Raw genomic sequence first — 19,400 nt, 5'->3', positions numbered from 1 at the left:
CAGTCTAAACTTAGTCCCTTTTTAAAAAAACTTGCATTAAAATGTATTCTTAACACTTTTTTTTTCCTTTTATTTTTTTTTCCTTTCTCCATTTCTAGTTGGTGACAAAGTACCAGCTGACATACGCCTTACATCTATCAAATCCACAACTTTAAGAGTCGACCAGTCTATTCTCACAGGTATGTGTTTTTATTTTAAATTTGTTTTAGTAGTCACGTGTGATAGTGTATTTCAGAATTTGTAGGTAAGGGGTTAAATCTGCATTTAATCTATTCCACTTACATACAGTTTATGCCGTTGGTTTAAAAATGCCCTTGAATAGCTATCCTTGGACTGTCGCAAGTGATGGGTTTTATCTTCCTATTAATGCTGTTTGTCCATATTCAAATCTGTTAAAAAGGCCAGTACCTTTCAAATGCTGCAAAACCTTGTGTTGGTGCCACGAGTGTACATACACTGTCCATTTACCGTATTTATCGGCGTATAACACGCACCTAATTTTTAGAAAGAAATTCCAGGAAATTTCCCCCTCATCCCATAGTGTTCCCCTCTCATCCCATAGTGTTCCCCTCTCATCCCATAGTGTTCCCCTCTCATCCCATAGTGTTCCTCCCTCATCCCATAGTGTTCCTCCCTCATCCCATAGTGTTCCTCCCTCATCCCATAGTGTTCCTCCCTCATCCCATAGTGTTCCCCCCTCATCCCATAGTGTTCCCCCCTCATCCCATAGTGTTCCCCCCTCATCCCATAGTGTTCCCCCCTCATCCCATAGTGTTCCCCCCTCATCCCATAGTGTTCCCCCCTCATCCCATAGTGTTCCCCCCTCATCCCATAGTGTTCCCCCCTCATCCCATAGTGTTCCCCCCTCATCCCATAGTGTTCCCCCCTCATCCCATAGTGTTCCCCCCTCATCCCATAGTGTTCCCCCCTCATCCCATAGTGTTCCCCCCTCATCCCATAGTGTTCCCCCCTCATCCCATAGTGTTCCCCCCTCATCCCATAGTGTTCCCCCCTCATCCCATAGTGTTCCCCCCTCATCCCATAGTGTTCCCCCCTCATCCCATAGTGTTCCCCCCTCATCCCATAGTGTTCCCCCCTCATCCCATAGTGTTCCCCCCTCATCCCATAGTGTTCCCCCCTCATCCCATAGTGTTCCCCCCTCATCCCATAGTGTTCCCCCCTCATCCCATAGTGTTCCCCCCTCATCCCATAGTGTTCCCCCCTCATCCCATAGTGTTCCCCCCTCATCCCATAGTGTTCCCCCCTCATCCCATAGTGTTCCCCCCTCATCCCATAGTGTTCCCCCCTCATCCCATAGTGTTCCCCCCTCATCCCATAGTGTTCCCCCCTCATCCCATAGTGTTCCCCCCTCATCCCATAGTGTTCCCCCCTCATCCCATAGTGTTCCCCCCTCATCCCATAGTGTTCCCCCCTCATCCCATAGTGTTCCCCCCTCATCCCATAGTGTTCCCCCCTCATCCCATAGTGTTCCCCCCTCATCCCATAGTGTTCCCCCCTCATCCCATAGTGTTCCCCCCTCATCCCATAGTGTTCCCCCCTCATCCCATAGTGTTCCCCCCTCATCCCATAGTGTTCCCCCCTCATCCCATAGTGTTCCCCCCTCATCCCATAGTGTTCCCCCCTCATCCCATAGTGTTCCCCCCTCATCCCATAGTGTTCCCCCCTCATCCCATAGTGTTCCCCCCTCATCCCATAGTGTTCCCCCCTCATCCCATAGTGTTCCCCCCTCATCCCATAGTGTTCCCCCCTCATCCCATAGTGTTCCCCCCTCATCCCATAGTGTTCCCCCCTCATCCCATAGTGTTCCCCCCTCATCCCATAGTGTTCCCCCCTCATCCCATAGTGTTCCCCCCTCATCCCATAGTGTTCCCCCCTCATCCCATAGTGTTCCCCCCTCATCCCATAGTGTTCCCCCCTCATCCCATAGTGTTCCCCCCTCATCCCATAGTGTTCCCCCCTCATCCCATAGTGTTCCCCCCTCATCCCATAGTGTTCCCCCCTCATCCCATAGTGTTCCCCCCTCATCCCATAGTGTTCCCCCCTCATCCCATAGTGTTCCCCCCTCATCCCATAGTGTTCCCCCCTCATCCCATAGTGTTCCCCCCTCATCCCATAGTGTTCCCCCCTCATCCCATAGTGTTCCCCCCTCATCCCATAGTGTTCCCCCCTCATCCCATAGTGTTCCCCCCTCATCCCATAGTGTTCCCCCCTCATCCCATAGTGTTCCCCCCTCATCCCATAGTGTTCCCCCCTCATCCCATAGTGTTCCCCCCTCATCCCATAGTGTTCCCCCCTCATCCCATAGTGTTCCCCCCTCATCCCATAGTGTTCCCCCCTCATCCCATAGTGTTCCCCCCTCATCCCATAGTGTTCCCCCCTCATCCCATAGTGTTCCCCCCTCATCCCATAGTGTTCCCCCCTCATCCCATAGTGTTCCCCCCTCATCCCATAGTGTTCCCCCCTCATCCCATAGTGTTCCCCCCTCATCCCATAGTGTTCCCCCCTCATCCCATAGTGTTCCCCCCTCATCCCATAGTGTTCCCCCCTCATCCCATAGTGTTCCCCCCTCATCCCATAGTGTTCCCCCCTCATCCCATAGTGTTCCCCCCTCATCCCATAGTGTTCCCCCCTCATCCCATAGTGTTCCCCCCTCATCCCATAGTGTTCCCCCCTCATCCCATAGTGTTCCCCCCTCATCCCATAGTGTTCCCCCCTCATCCCATAGTGTTCCCCCCTCATCCCATAGTGTTCCCCCCTCATCCCATAGTGTTCCCCCCTCATCCCATAGTGTTCCCCCCTCATCCCATAGTGTTCCCCCCTCATCCCATAGTGTTCCCCCCTCATCCCATAGTGTTCCCCCCTCATCCCATAGTGTTCCCCCCTCATCCCATAGTGTTCCCCCCTCATCCCATAGTGTTCCCCCCTCATCCCATAGTGTTCCCCCCTCATCCCATAGTGTTCCCCCCTCATCCCATAGTGTTCCCCCCTCATCCCATAGTGTTCCCCCCTCATCCCATAGTGTTCCCCCCTCATCCCATAGTGTTCCCCCCTCATCCCATAGTGTTCCCCCCTCATCCCATAGTGTTCCCCCCTCATCCCATAGTGTTCCCCCCTCATCCCATAGTGTTCCCCCCTCATCCCATAGTGTTCCCCCCTCATCCCATAGTGTTCCCCCCTCATCCCATAGTGTTCCCCCCTCATCCCATAGTGTTCCCCCCTCATCCCATAGTGTTCCCCCCTCATCCCATAGTGTTCCCCCCTCATCCCATAGTGTTCCCCCCTCATCCCATAGTGTTCCCCCCTCATCCCATAGTGTTCCCCCCTCATCCCATAGTGTTCCCCCCCGCCCCTCCCATAGTGTTCCCCCCCGCCCCTCCCATAGTGTTCTCCCCCCTCCCCTCCCATAGTGTTCTCCCCCCTCCCCTCCCATTGTATTCTCCCCCCTCCCCTCCCATAGTATTCTCCCCCCTCCCCTCCCATAGTATTCTCTCCCCCCTCCCATAGTGTACTTCCCCCCCCTCCCCTCCCATAGTGTACTTCCCCCCTCCCATAGTGTACTTCCCCCCCTCCCATAGTGTACTTCCCCCCCTCCCATAGTGTACTTCCCCCCCTCCCATAGTGTACTTCCCCCCCTCCCATAGTGTACTTCCCCCCCTCCCATAGTGTACTTCCCCCCCTCCCATAGTGTACTTCCCCCCCTCCCATAGTGTACTTCCCCCCCCCTCCCATAGTGTACCTCCCCCCCTCCCATAGTGTACTTCCCCCCCTCCCATAGTGTACTTCCCCCCCCTCCCATAGTGTACTTCCCCCCCTCCCATAGTGTACTTCCCCCCCTCCCATAGTGTACTTCCCCCCCTCCCATAGTGTACTTCCCCCCCTCCCATAGTGTACTTCCCCCCCTCCCATAGTGTACTTCCCCCCCTCCCATAGTGTACTTCCCCCCCCTCCCATAGTGTACTTCCCCCCTCCCCTCCCATAGTGTACTTCCCCCCCCTCCCCTCCCATAGTGTACTTCCCCCCCTCCCCTCCCATAGTGTACTTCCCCCCCCTCCCCTCCCATAGTGTACTTCCCCCCCCCTCCCCTCCCATAGTGTACTTCCCCCCCCTCCCCTCCCATAGTGTACTTCCCCCCCCTCCCCTCCCATAGTGTACTTCCCCCCCCTCCCCTCCCATAGTGTACTTCCCCCCCTCCCCTCCCATAGTGTACCCCCCCTCCCCTCCCATAGTGTACCCCCCCCTCCCCTCCCATAGTGCACTTCCCCCCCCCCCATCCCTCCCATAGTGCACTTCCCCCCCCCCCCATCCCTCCCATAGTGCACTTTTCCCCCCCCCCCCCCCCATCCCTCCCAAAGTGTACTTCCCCTCCCATAATTACTTACCTGTCCTGAAGCGTGGGCCGGCTTCACAGCTTGCACCGCGGTACAGGAACTTTAATTTCATGTTCCGGTTTCCGGCGGGACTGAAAGGAAGTGTGCACAATAGTGTGCACACTTCCTTTCAGTCCCGCCGGAAACCGGAACATGAAATTAAAGTTCCTGTACCGCGGTGCAAGCTGTGAAGCCGGCCCACGCTTCAGGACAGGTAAGTAATTATGGGATATCGGCGTATAACACGCACCCACGATTTTCCCCCTATTTTCATGGGAAAAAAGTGCGTGTTATACGCCGATAAATACGGTAACTTAAAAGAACAGAAATGTTTAAAATGTGTTTGAACTAGAGACATTGTTACGGTTTGGGGGAAAAGGATTCCAAAGCACTCTACAATTGCTGGGAGTTGATTTAATATGTAAACTTAAAACAAAAAATTGTCCCCTGCTTCCGCCTGTGTTTTAGGATTAAAAAGATATATATATATATAACCCTTCCTCTGCCCCATCTTTTGTTTTCTCTAATTCCTGCAAACGGCTAGAAGCCCTTGTGCACTATTTAAAACTGGCAGTATTTATATGTTGGGATTTAATTGATTTATTTGTTCCTTTTTCTCAAACCAATGTATCAAAAAAGTTGGACAATGTGGATCTGTTTAAAGTCCAAATGCTACAATGATTTTTGAATACTCCACCAGAGGGTCAAACTAATTTCTTTTTGTGGTTTAGCATTTTAAATTGACACTTGCTTATGTTGCTAGTAAAAAAAAAAGAGGAGCTACCTCTAGAATTTTAAAACTCCATACTGCTATAAAACCAGTAAAAATAAATAAATTGTAAATCAGAACTGATGGAACACTATTCTATATAAAAATGAGTGGGGGGGAGGGAGTGGGCCTTCTTTCTAATTCTTGTCTTGTTCACAATATTGAAATCAAACTGTTTACATCTGCCTTTTCCTCCACTCCATAGGAGAGTCTGTATCTGTTATTAAACACACTGACCCAGTCCCCGATCCTCGTGCAGTGAATCAAGATAAAAAGAACATGCTATTTTCTGTAAGTACATATAGGTTTTTACTGGATGTACCTTTGAACTTTATTATATAAATTGTTCTGGTATTTGTGTATATAAAAGGTTGTTGTTGTTGTTGGTTTTTTTTGTGTGTGCATTTTTAACAATGCCTTTTAAGGCATATGTGACCCCTGTAGATTCCGGCTGGATATGGGAGGCGACTGAGCTGTGTCTGTGCTTATTTGCATGTCAAGCTGGGAAATTTATGGAAATATGATTTATAGAGTTTCTGTGCCTAAGTGTGACTTTCCAAAGTCCATCTTGATATATGATGGTGATACAGAGCAGTAATTTCTATATATAGTTTTGATTTATGTAAAATTTCTCTTTTGACTGGTTTCTGCCAAAGCTGAAGGGTTGGATTATTGCAGCACATGATTTACTATTTGCCTCCTATTTAACATTACCATTACCTGCCAGTCAGACAGGACCTTGGCTGTTAAACTGCGATCTGTGTGTACAAGTCTGATCAAAGCACTTGTCTCTGTCCTGTAAATCTGTCAAATTTAAACAGAGGACATTCAAACTACCCTGCCTGTTATTTTGCAGGCTCTTCCTGTATCTAGGCACATTAAAGAGCCAGGTAGTTACTAGGCCTTCCTGCAGGCTTTTATAGTGTTTTATGATTGTCCAGTGGCTCCATTAATTAACACAGCCATTAAGAAAATATATAGTTTTTTTTATTTTATCTTTTTTCATTGAAGAGGCTGGTTATGGGGCAGGAGAGTACCATATCTTTCATCATAAAAATGGTGCCTGTAAGAAATCATTTTTATGTATTTGTTTAATTTGTCATTCTTTATATCTTAACCCTATGAGTGCCAAACGTATACATGCCTGATATTCAGAGTTAAATCTTTGTAAACATGTTGCCCCATTTGAAAGATCTGAATAGGTGGCAAATGTATCATTACGGGTTTTTGCTAACCATCTTTGGTTAGGTGTTAAAATATGAAAATAAATGGTATAAAGTGACAGTCCTACATAAAACATGTTATCTATTAATAGCACGCGTATGTGTGTGTATATATATATATATATATATATATATATATATATGTATTTATTTTTTTTCCTTTCTAGGGTACAAACATTTCTGCTGGCAAAGCTATTGGTGTGGTAGTAGCTACGGGAGTAAACACAGAAATTGGAAAAATCCGTGATGAAATGGTAGCAACAGAGCAAGAGCGGACCCCTCTGCAGCAGAAACTTGACGAGTTTGGCGAGCAACTTTCAAAAGTTATCTCTTTGATTTGTATTGCTGTTTGGATCATCAATATTGGGCACTTCAATGACCCTGTCCATGGAGGTTCTTGGATGCGAGGGGCTATTTATTATTTTAAAATTGCAGTTGCCCTTGCAGTTGCAGCTATCCCAGAAGGTTTGCCTGCTGTCATCACCACTTGTTTGGCTTTGGGAACCAGGAGAATGGCAAAGAAGAATGCAATTGTTAGGAGCTTGCCATCAGTTGAAACACTAGGCTGTACATCTGTGATCTGCTCTGATAAGACTGGTACTCTTACTACAAATCAGATGTCTGTGTGTAGGGTAAGATCTTTTTAATTGCTATAATTTCCACTTCTCACCTGGGTAATCTTAATGAAGTGTGCTGCTTGAAGCTGCTCCATTGATTTCACAAACACAAGCTTAAATATACATATCAATACATTATTTTAGCTCAACTGTGCTCAACTTTGTTATATTTCAGATTAACCAGGTAATTGTAAGGCGTTCGTTATGTACAGATGCTGTAATGAATGATTGGATTGTATTGGCTTGCAATGGCTTGTAAACCTTTTAATCTTGTGGTATTTCTGACACCAAATTGTCATCCCTAAAAATTAATTCAGATCCGATCATAAAGATATATAATCTTTATGAAATGCTCATAAAGACTGAAATACTAATGTAGTAATAAGGGTATCTTAAAACAATGTGGGGACTACGTGCCCATACTTGACAAAAGGTGTAGTTGCCGTCGTCAAGTTTTCTCCCTTCCCACTGCTGTCGATTAAATGTATTTATTTTATGTAAGTTATCGAAATACAACACTCTCTCTGGTTAAAGCAGCCCTGTCATCTGTGCATCAGCGGTCAGGAGCCCATGTCCGCATTGTACACTTGCACATGCATGATCTTTATGAAATACTAATTTTGAAGGAGAGGATGACCTGCTGCTTTAAGGACTTTTTCGGTTGCCTTATTTACATTCCACACAGATTTTCCTAAATGCACTCCGTTATTGCTTAAAGGAAAACTATAGTGTTGGGAATACCAACGCTATTGTGCTCTCTAGTTGTCGTCCTCATTATACAGTCTCATTCTACACTAAAAATCTATATTTAATGCTGCGTAACCATTGGACTATGTCTAAAAGCGTTTTATTAAAATAAATACCATTAAATTAAAGGAACACTATAGGGCCAGGAACACAAACCTGTATAGTGTTTAAACCACAATCTATCCCTTGCACACCTAAATATAGTAAAATTGTGCTTTTATTTCAGTCTGCAGATGCTATGCTGGCTTTGCCCCTGAGCTGCCTGCTTAGCTGACATAATCAGAAATGTTGCACAAAAGCCTATCACAATGCTTTTACATTGGATTGGCTAAGACTGTCAAGTAGGCAGATCAGGGTCAGAGCCAGCACAAGCCAAACAAGGCCCTGGCCAAATCAGCATTTCCTCATAGAGTTCAATGCATCTCTATGAAAAAAGTTCAGTGTCTTCATGCAGAGAGTGTAAACACTGAATGACAGTGCTGCACACTGCACCTCTAGCAGCCATCTAAAGAGTGACCAGTGGAGGTGTTCCTAGGTTATAATGTAAACACTGCCTTTTCTCTGAAAATACAGTGTTTATTGCAAAAAGCCCGAAGGGAATGATTATAATCACCAGAACAAATACAATAAGGTGTAGTTGTTCTGGTGACTATAGTGTCCCTTTAAAATACAAAATCTGATTTAAATAAATATCAAACCTGATCTTAAATGATAGAGAAACACATTTTGATTACACATTGTTCTAGCAGCATTGCTAGCAAATGTCTGGATTTCTCTAAAATCACCAAATCAAAAAAAAAAAAACATTATCTGGCCATTAATTGTCTCACTTGCTACATGAACCATGCCCAAGTCTTCCTTCACACCATAACACTTTCTAATGAATGTTACAGTAACAATCACGGAGGAGGTATTTGTTGCTTTTTGCTCTTCTTCCAGATTTGGGTGCTGCTTTTATAATCTCATTGCTGGTGAGAGCATGATGACTTTTATGAGCATAGTTACTGCCTGTAATATGACAGCTTGGCAAATGAAGAGAAAAATGCAGTCAGAATTGGTTGTTTTTGTGATGCTGGAAGCGTGCACTACCCCCCTTTATTTTTTTTTTTTCCCCTTCATTTTATTTAGTAGTGAATATCTAGATGACCTTTTTACATACTTGTGCTGGCATCAGAGAGCTCATTGGACCATGTGGATCAGTAGATTAATATCTTCAGTGATGGAAAGATAGGAAGAGGTCTCTGCCAGGTAGAAGGCAAAAAAAGAATAGAAAGTATTGAGCTCAGATGTGTTGGACTTACAAAATGATTCCTGTTTGTTAAATGTTTTTCAGTCCATGAAAATGCTTGCAGCACGTTTCAGAGTATTTGCAATTTCAGAACTCTTTATGTTAAGGAAGATATTGGATTTGTTTTCTTGGGTAGCTGTTCATTGATCATTCCACAAAGCCAATATATTCCAAAGAAAACGGTGTTTGCCTGCATTTCCAAAGTCACCTTGAATTTTTGAGCGGCACAGCTATATTTTCTGGCGTGCTCTTTCAAACTATTATTTCCTTCAATTATTACATCTCTAGTCAGCCCAGCCTGTGGTGCGTTGTCTTGCTGCTAAATTGACCGTTCATCCATGACTGGCTTTCTGTCGCTCGCAGCATTCTAAATAGAAATGGGAGTGAGCTATTGACAGCATCATAAAATAAAGTTGTCTCTCTAAAGATTTCACTTCAAATAACCATCTTTTTATGTAGCTGGAGGGGCAAACAATGATTGAATAAGCCCTAGAAAATAATGGATTATTGCTTCATTCACATGCCCTTTTTTAGGCTTTCTGCTTCAGGACTGCGGCTACACAGAATTGAAAATGGTGAAAACCTTTTGAAAAAAATGTATCTCTTTTTTTAATAATGTCTTACTTATTTGTAGACATCTGTAACGTGACTTATGATTGATGTGCAGGGCTACTGATTTCATCTGTACGTTAAAACTAGCAGCATTTCTACGCTGGAGAGCAGACGCTTATTGGTATTCACAAGGATACTACTTGCAGTGCTGTTGCATATTTCCTGTATTTGGAGTAGTTGTTTTAGCTAAGAAAGGATTGTTCAATTCAATATTTTGTCACTTTAATTACATTTATATTTTGCAATAGCTGGAAGGGGGTCCCTTTTTATGCTCCAATATTATTTCTTTGTTTGCTTCCCTTCCCTTTTTTCTTTTCTTTTTTTTTTTTCTTTTTATGAAAGTTAACCCCTTAAAGACTAAGGCGATTGTACAAGTATTGACCAAAACCTAGAATTTGAGCTACGTCTTTTTTTTTTTTTTTTTAATTCTTTATTTTTGATATGCAGGTAGTTACAACAGTGCCTGTATTGCCACAACGGCATCCGCAGGCTCAAGTTTCATTCACATAATATAACAACGTTGTGGCTTGTTGGATTTGCATATAATTTTTTAAAATAGTAAGGCATAACGAGTCGAGATGTCAGTGTTTGGGTATAGATTAACTAGTACGTCGTTCAACATGGCTTAAGAGTTAGAGTTACCGTACGCTGGGACATTAAGGACAGGCATATATCACGTTCGCGTGAAGCTGTACTTTATATCTATTATGCATAGGAAAACCTAGCTAGGTTACTTAGTGTAACATATGTAAGTTAATTAGGAGGCTACAAGTTTCATGCGAGTAGGAGTCATCCAGAACACAGGGTTGGATTCACAACTTTTGTATTGCCTATAGGTCAGGGACTTTCCTCCCGCGCACCCTAGGTATAGGAGTGACTGTGAGAGTCGGAGTCAAAGGATTAAGCTATATGCTACCTGTACGCATATGGGTGGGGGTGTAGTTCACGTCTAGCAAACAACATCTGCAGGGAGTCAAGTCAGCGAACTAACAATTAGTAAAGCAAGGCTTCTAGATCCGGTCGATGATAGGAACAATGTTAGTCATTAAACAATCTGGCTAAATGGTCGACCTGGTTCTCCAGAAATCAGACAAAAGACAATCGTGCACATTTTATACTTTCGAAAACTAACAAGCCAGTTACTTATACTCTGTGATGTATATGGCATGCATAAACATAATATGTAGTGCGGTTGAAAGAGTAAATGATAAGCGGCATTCGTTAGGCTATATAGCTAAACATGTTTTTCTACGTGGTATACAAAGTACACTTGGTTCTTGCAAAATTCCGCTTATATTGTAAAGTAACCTCGCTGTACCAATTATACATAAACTCGGGGGGTTAACTTTGCTTGGGTGACCTATTCTGTTTGTGCTAATGCTAAGGACTCAGGTTAACTTTAACTTTCAGTATGATGGTTATGCAGATAAATCAGGTCTAAGTATGGCAAATAAAAAGTGCTGTGAAACTATTGAGATATTTTGCATGTGAGCTAAACAGTGGCTTGAGTCGTAGAGTCCTTGCAGTGCAGTGCATAACGAGAAGCGTATCTATACGTCAATAGCTGAGAGCTGGAGGAAAAAATAAAAATAAAAATAAAATAAAGAGTACTGTGAGTCCAAAAGCCAGTCCCCTTCAACCCATGCCGGTTCTTGGCATGCAGGATTTCGGCGTCAGCCCGTGGGAGAGAGCCGAAGGGGCCCCGCTGCTTCCTCCTGGTCTTCCGTGGGTGTCTCGTGTAGCGGGTGCGTGTTCTTGGCGGTGTACCAGCCTCTCCATCCTCCTTGTATCTCCGTGGGTTGATATCAGAGCTGTATCTCCCGTTAGTGAGTTGGAGCCCCTCTGCGCACTTGTAGCGGCCTTGCAAGATTTTGGGCGGTTAGTACTCTGAATGTCCAACTTGGTTTTGCCCGTCATAGGCCAGGCTCTGACCCTCCGGGTGTGTTTCCGTAGCTTAAGTGTCCTTCGCTTGTGTATGGCCCCCGGTTGGCGGTGTCCGATGCATGGTCTGCGGCTTGTGGTTTGGGGCTTAGCCTTCGCTCCCTTCTCCCGCTTCATCCCGGTTAGGGGTTTTGCAGTGCTGTGCAGCGGTGGGGCTGTTTTGGCTGTTGGAGGTTGTGCTAATTTGGCCCATAGTCGTGCCCAAAAGAGGTTAAAGGCTGCTGTTATGCGGTCCTCATGGGGATATTCGCCTGCCTGCCTCACTTGTGTGTGTTGGGTTGTTGTAGGCCCAGGAGCATGGTCGGCGGTCGCCATCTTGGCCGCTAGGTGCGGATAGTTTGCGGTCGTTGGTGTGAGCCTGTGGCCTTGCATTATGTGGGCCGGGATGACCACTGCCGGTCTTTGGGGGGGGGGGGAACGTGGGCCCTGTGGTGTTTTAGCCGGGCATAAAGGCTGTAGGAGAGCGGCCGCCATTTTAGGAGCTTCTGCCGCCGAGTTTCTTCGGTGCTTTACAGGCTGAGTCCTGTGAGTCTGTGCTAAGGCGCCCCCGTTATCTAGGGGGGACCGGGATGACCCCCACCGGTCCATAGGGGGGGGGGGGAGGTTGTGTTCCAAGCTTACTTTTTGCTGTGTTCGTCTGGCGGGAAAGCGGCCGCCTTCCTCCGCCACCTCCCTCTGTAGGCCCCAGTTTGCCGATGCGGTTCCCGAGTACTCTGGACATCGAATGAGGTGTCCCTAGGTTCGGGTCGGTTTCCCGAGTCCAGTGGGCCCACTTGTAGGAGGGTGAGATCGGTGTGGCTTGAGGTATTCGCCGTTGTTGTGCTCGGTGCACGGGAGCTGATTCAGAGCACGTCTGCTCTGCTCGCTAGTCAGGCTCCGCCCCCGAGCTACGTCTTTTAAACCGTAATTTACTTAATTCATATTAGGTTCCCCTACACTTAATATATTTCATTTTATACAGGAGAAATAGGGCGTTCATTTCACATCCAACATTTAAATCTGAAACAATATATTTTATTTTCCAAGTTCATTGTGGTATTTTTAACTGTGATTGTTATAATACTGTTTCTACTGCAATATAATACACACAGTTGTATTTTGTGATGTCACCCCCCCATGTACAGCTGTTTGGTGTTTTAAAAAGTTATAGGATCAAATCTAGGGCTTACCCATTTCAGCTTGTACACATTGAAATTTGCCATGTTGTCTTTGAGACTGTATGGCAGCCTAGGAATGTGAATTACCCCCAATCAGGGTATTCAAAATGGGGTATGTCCACCTTAGTGTAAATTGCCCTTTTTCACACAAACTGCACTCTCCGTCTAAAACACTCATGTTTGTGTTCTGTGATGTCTTGTGTGTTTAACAGTAACCCCACGCCATGAACAGGTATTATGGGGTTTTGGAAAGTTACAGGGTCAAATATAGGGGTTGCCCATTTTTTTCAGACTTCATGCCTGTAAATTAGGCCAAGAAAATCACTTTGTCAATGTCTTCTTTGAAAGAGTATGGTGACATAGGCCCATGGCTGTGCTTTACGTAAACAGTTGCATGCCAAGGTCAGGGGAATTCAGAAGTCAGAGTAGTTTGTATAATAAACCAATAAGTCTGTGCAGGTAACTAGCAAAGAATAATCGGGGAAGCCAGGGTCAAAAATACAGAAAAATCAAACTGACAAAGTTCCATATAGAGTGATTTAATAGTTTAGCTTTGTGTGGCAGACTCTGAAACCATCTGTTATGCAGAGGGCAGCAAGGACAGTTGTATCCAAAATCCTTTTGGACTCCTTTCTTGAAGCAAACGCAACACTATTCTATTCTTTTGGATCAACAGCAAAAAACAAATGTAAGGAAGGCTGAACTTGATGGACGCAAGTCTCTTTTCAGCTATGTAACTATGTAACACTTTCTCCTGGGTGACTTTCTGCTGGGTGTGGGGGGTAGGATTCAGGAAGGAAAGTACTTGACAGTCTTACTTCATCTCTTGATTCCAAAGTGGGAGGACTTGGGGGACTAGGTAACTAGAATATCGGACAGTAGTCTCAACATAAGATCATTAAATGGGTGTGACTTCCTCTGTCTGCTTTTATTTTTTTATAAATATAGCCAAGAGGTATTGAAAATTGCAACCTGTCTTAAACCGATTGCAATTTTCTTGTACCAGATTTTACTATTTCAGTTCACCAGATAAGGCGGTCTACATTGATCATCCATATCTACTCCCCACATACTTGCTGTAGTCTTCTGGTCTACAAACCACTTTGCTTTTTCCAGGTGCTCAGTTCTTTCTCTGACATACTGGCACTGTACTTTTGTTGTGCATTGTACACCGCATGCATACATATTTCTTATCTGAACCGAATGGGTTAATTAACTAATAAAGAGAAACACCATGCAAGTACAGTCAACAAAGGTATTATCAAACACAAATTAGCAGGGCAACGAGCAGTCATCTTGTCTGAAGTTGAACCTCTCACTCCACAAAACTTCATTGTACTGCTAGTTTCAATAGCACAATGTAAATTGTACAAATCAAAAGCTTGCCAGGTATCCAGTAGTGCATCAGGAAGTGAATGTTGCATTGTTACTTACAAAGTGAAAGGTATCTATTGTATTCTGCCTTCCTTGTAAGATAGTGTTCCCTCTGGGTAGGGGAATCTCTGCCAAAAAATTCTTAATAAAAGAACAAAAATGCTAAATGAAATAAATGCGCTGTATGTATGTATGTATGATTACAGACAAATGGCCACCTGCGTTGTTTGGTTTGTCAAGTTACATAGAGAATCGGAGTAGACGATAAGAAGTCTTGTTTGAAACCGAAGAATGGTGATCACATCTGTTAATGTAGCAATTATGAACCATGGCTTATTTTATAAAAATGACATAAGCAAGTTATATTGCTTCTTGATAAATGAAATACAGAAATAAGTTACGTAAACAATAGCTATTCTTATTGCAGAGTACAGAAATAGTTTCTTGAACGCAACAAACTATGCACATCTGCACAGTTCTGTAGAAAGTTGTCATAATGGACTGTGCCCATTACGAGCAGTCTGCTTCAAGCCCTAGAACAAAGTAATTTTAGCACTTTTAATAGATTTTTAACATGTATGCAAGCCATACATATTAAGCAGGGCATGCTATTTTTCTCTGATGTAGATGTTTGTTTAGCTCTACAAGAAAGAGGACACAGCACCCAGTGAAAGACAAGAGGGTCCTACACTGGAGTTGGTAAGGTTGCAGGGTATAAGGGCATAACCCTAAGGATATAATATGAAAAAGGAAGAGACTGAACAGGGATTATAAAGAAATCCTCCCAATTCTCAGTCCCTATACCCTAAAGGAGAATTTGTTCATAATTTTATGGCAGCAAATTGCCAATATAGAACTTAAACGAAATATATGAAAAATAATAAATTTTTATTTATCCCTCTTAGGTTTGTTTAGCTCTAGCATGAATAGCGCCTATTTCTAGTAATTGTTTCATGAAATGTCAGGGCAGCTAACGGGGATAACCACATTTTTAATTATTTTAAATCCTTTTTATTTATTAAAATCCATCTCAACCACTTGATGCATGGGCAAAACCTGAAAAATTTTATTTATCCTGTTGAGCTCCATTGACATTTTTGTTGTGTTTTTGTCTTTACCCAGCAGAGAAACATGTCTCTCTCCTCACAGAAAACTGTACAAACCACATGTGGGGTTTATATTCACAGTTGATGGCATTTGGGGGAAATTTAATCCCTCAATATTCTATTATCTCTCTCCCTCTGAGTGACACCAGTACCACTGCATTAGGCTGTAGTGGTTCTGGTGACTGTAGTGTTCCTTTTAAGAATTGTATTCTTGTAGCTGAACATGAAGCTTTTGATAGTTAAACATACCTGGCTCTTAACTTTTTTTTGCTAGTTACTAGAATCTAAGCAAATTTGTCAAGCCCTGCATTAAGTGGTGCTACTAGGCTGAGTCTGCTTGGTGCTACTAGGCTGAGACTGCTATTCAGTACATTCGTTTTTGTTCAATTTAAATGGCATATTTTATGCTTGATTTGTCTTATTGCAAATTATCTGCTTGTGGATTCCTGATAGTAAAACTTCATTTTTTTTGTGTTCATTCACAAAATTGTAACGTTTTCATTTTTGTTCATTTAAAAAAAAAAAAAAAAAAAGTTTGCAATTATACGGTATCCCTTCGAAACGTTGTTCAATTAAGCACCAGTGTCACAAAGGTCACCTTCCCAGCTTATGGTTTTTTTTTTTTTTTTTTTTTTTTTTTTTTTTTTTACAAGGTACCCGTTGGCATTTTTGAAATGCTTTTTTCAAAAAACCATTAGAATGCAGATTGACTTTATGGGTATAATTCCTGCATAGCTTAAAAGCAGTCGCCTTGTTAATACCTGATAACTTTCTTTCGGGGTCGTCGCAAGCACTCTGCTGCAAGTGCACTTCTCTCTGTATAATTTTGATTTGGGGGAAAAAAAGCTTAAGGGCAGTAATCAAAACTTAATGGAACACATCTTAATACATCATTTAAAAAAAAAAAAAACTTTACCATAATCTGTTTTTAAAATGTACAATATGGAATACCCTTTTACTTGCCACTTTAGTCTGACACTAGTGTTGCAAATTACTCATAACATATTAACATACACAATTACATCAGGGCTCGACAAATCCCAGGTAGCCATGGCGACTAAGAATTTTGCCTTGGGTCCTGGGATTGGTCAGCCCGTTCCCTCCTCTTCCTAACTCAATCGCAGTGTACCCTACGTGGCTTCAGCGCCGGGAGGAAGTAATTGCAGATCCCGTAACTTCCTCCTGGTGCATAGTGAGCTGCACCTAATATCGAAGCAGGTGGAGGAAAGGAGTCTTGACCAGATGCAGCCCACTCCCATTAGGCGCAGCCAGCCCCACCAATCTGCCTCCAGCTGTGCCCTGTCCCACTGGACCCCAGGGAAGCCACTCTCCTGTGCCCAAAAGGTAGGAAACAGGAGAGTGGCTAAAAATATGTATTCTCTTTTTTAAATGCTTTATTTCTGTGTGTGTGTGTGTGTGTGTCAAATAATAAATATCTCGTGTATGGCTGTCAAGGAATGTGTATGTTTAGGTCACCAGCCCCCCTCCAATCGCATGGGAATGGTGGTTTTACTCACCTGATTTCCAATGCCGTGCCAGTCTTGCCGCAGCTGGCCTGCCTCCATAACTGAGATTATCAATTACCAATCAACTTCTCATAATGAAGCATTAAAGCAATGCATCTCTATGGGGAACTTAAGTGCCGCCTCCACGCTGAATGTCAGTGCTGCATATTGTGCAGCACTGATACACTTTAGTGGCTGTTGGAGTGACTGCCACTAGAGGGGTTACTTGGCAGCAAGGTAAACACTGCCTTTTCTCTGAAAAAGCAGAGCTTATATTGAAAAACCTACAGGGACAAGTTATAGACACTAGAGTCACTAAATTAAGCTGTAGTGTCTCTGTGGACTATGGGGTCCCCTTAAAAAAAATATATTTTTTTTTTTTGACGCTGAAAGAGAAAAAAAAACACTTTTTTTTTTTTTTAAAGCTGGCTTCTTGATTGAAAGCAAATTTGTCAAGCCCTGAATTACATATCTGTCCATTTTGACTGTCATGGGACCAGAATTGTGTGTATGTGTATATACGTACAAGACTGTTGATGATGAATTATCAGGTTGAATGTGCATACGGTGTTCACAAGATGTACAAATACCAGCCTGCAGGCACAAGTGTGTAGTGCTTGTCCTCCATTGTATCTGAAGTGTGGTCTGTTTCGCACATGCTCTCTCTACACGTATGTTCTCCCAAATGATTAAATTGTCATTCGTGCCCTGAAGTCGTGTTTTAAGTTTGCATAGGTTTTTGTGTATTTGTATATGAATGTGGATCGTTGTGCATGTGTAGTGTCCCTTTATGTACAGAGTATTGGATGTTTTTGTAATGTCCCTTTTTAATATAGAGCTTTGTCTGATGCACCATGTGGTGAGGGAGAAGCAAGTAGTTTATTGTGGACCGCTTGGCAGTGTGAAATGTGCTTTCTTTTCCATCTTAAAATGAGTATGCGTTTATGTAAACAGAAGCTAACATAGATCAGTTACAAACGCTCTATCTTATTTATAAAGGTTTTTTTTTTTTTTTTAATGATATTGGAACTGTTACAATTTATAAAATCTTACTTGGAACTCGTCAACTCATACTTAAGCATACTATAGAGGTCTCCAAGGCTGCCTTTGTGAATGAAGGGGGGGGGGGAACCATTTAAAAACAAACACAACATTTTACCTTTTCTGTCATTCAGATGTTTGTTGTGGATAGAGTGGAAGGAGATAATTGCTCTCTACATGAGTTTTCTGTAACTGGATCAACATACGCTCCCATCGGAGAAGTGTAAGTAGAAGATCTTCAATCCTTCATTATAGATTATCATTGATGGTTATCACATTACTTTTTTGCACTGTTTGTATTGAAATACAAGGTGAACATAGAGTCCATTTGGGTTATGTTAGAATTTGGTAATCATACAGTAACTTGTGTAGATGTGATTTATAGGCCCCCAGGACAAATAGAAGAGTTAGATCATCTACTAGTTGAGGAAATAACTTCCCCCTTCATTGTCATTTTAGCTATCATCATGGGTGACTTTAATCTTCCTGATGTGAATTGAAAAAAAAAAAAAATAGCTGCTTGTGCCAGGAGCACACATATTCTAAACTCCCTACTGGGATTGTCTCTAAAACAAGTCGTTGAGGAGCCAACTCGTAAAGAGGCCATACTAGATTTAGTGTTAACAAATGGAGATTTGGTATCAGACATTACTGTAGGTGAAAGTTTAGGATCATCAGTCAGTGTAGTTTAATATAAGAACAGTGACTAAGTCACACCACACAAAAACAAAAGTTTTAGACTTCAGAAAAACAGACATTTCTAAAATTAGAATATGTGTAAAGGAGTCATTATCAGACTGGAGCAATTTAAATGGAGTCCACAAGAAATGGGATTATTTAAAAGTTGTACTGCTAAAGGCAACAGAAAATGGCATTAGGCTTGTCAGTAAAAGCAAAAAAATCAAGAAACCACTGTGGTACTCCGCAGATGTGGCCAAAATAGTTAAAAAAAAAAACCTAAAAGTTGGCATTTAGTAATTATAGATCATTATGTCTTCCTCACTCTGGTTGTTTTTTTTTTTTAAATTAGTCAGAAAGAGCCTAAGCAAGTTATAAGAGCATCCAAATCGCACACAGAGAAAATAGCACAGTCAGTAAAAGAAAAGGAAAAAACATATTTTTTAGATAAACAAATGCGAAAAGCAAAGTAAAACAAGGATTAGTTTGATTAAAAACAAAAGGAAGGTATGTCGAAGAGGATAAAGGTCTAGCTGATTGCCTCAATGAATATTTATGTTCGGTATTTAAAGATGAAAATGAAGGAAAGGGGCCTCAGTTAGGAAAAAAGGACAAATGAGGCATTTGTTACATGAGAGTTTAGAGGAAGGGGTTCTATTTCAACTGTCAAAAGTAAAGACAAGTCAATGGGACCTGATGGAATACACCCAAAGTTATTAAAAGAGCTTAGTGGTGTACTAGCAAAACCATTAACATATTTATTTAACCAATCATTGTTAACAGGAGTAGTCCCAGAAGATTGGAAGTTAGCGAATGTTGTGCCCATTCACAAGAAAGGTAGTAGGGAGGAGTCTGGCAACTATAGGCCAGTAAGCCTTACTTCAGTAGTGGGGATAGTAATGGAAACCATGTTAAAGGATAGGATTGTTGAACATCTAAAATCGCATGGGTTTA

General features: G+C 42.9%; 1 protein-coding gene across 2 annotated transcripts in view; it reads left to right on the top strand.

Annotated features, from left to right (window-relative positions):
- Positions 1 to 19,400, top strand: part of ATP2A2 (ATPase sarcoplasmic/endoplasmic reticulum Ca2+ transporting 2) — a 55,482-nt gene that overhangs the window by 20,719 nt on the left and 15,363 nt on the right. For both annotated transcript variants that reach the window (XM_063454251.1, XM_063454250.1), the window contains exons 6-9: positions 99 to 179; positions 5,363 to 5,448; positions 6,548 to 7,012; positions 17,903 to 17,991. In XM_063454251.1, coding sequence (XP_063310321.1) covers positions 99 to 179; positions 5,363 to 5,448; positions 6,548 to 7,012; positions 17,903 to 17,991 — 721 coding nt within the window. The remainder of the gene's footprint in view (positions 1 to 98; positions 180 to 5,362; positions 5,449 to 6,547; positions 7,013 to 17,902; positions 17,992 to 19,400) is intronic.

This window comes from Pelobates fuscus, chromosome 5 (assembly GCF_036172605.1).
Source record: "Pelobates fuscus isolate aPelFus1 chromosome 5, aPelFus1.pri, whole genome shotgun sequence".
Lineage (NCBI taxonomy): Eukaryota > Metazoa > Chordata > Amphibia > Anura > Pelobatidae > Pelobates > Pelobates fuscus.
This window is presented reverse-complemented; position numbering and strand designations above follow the sequence as displayed.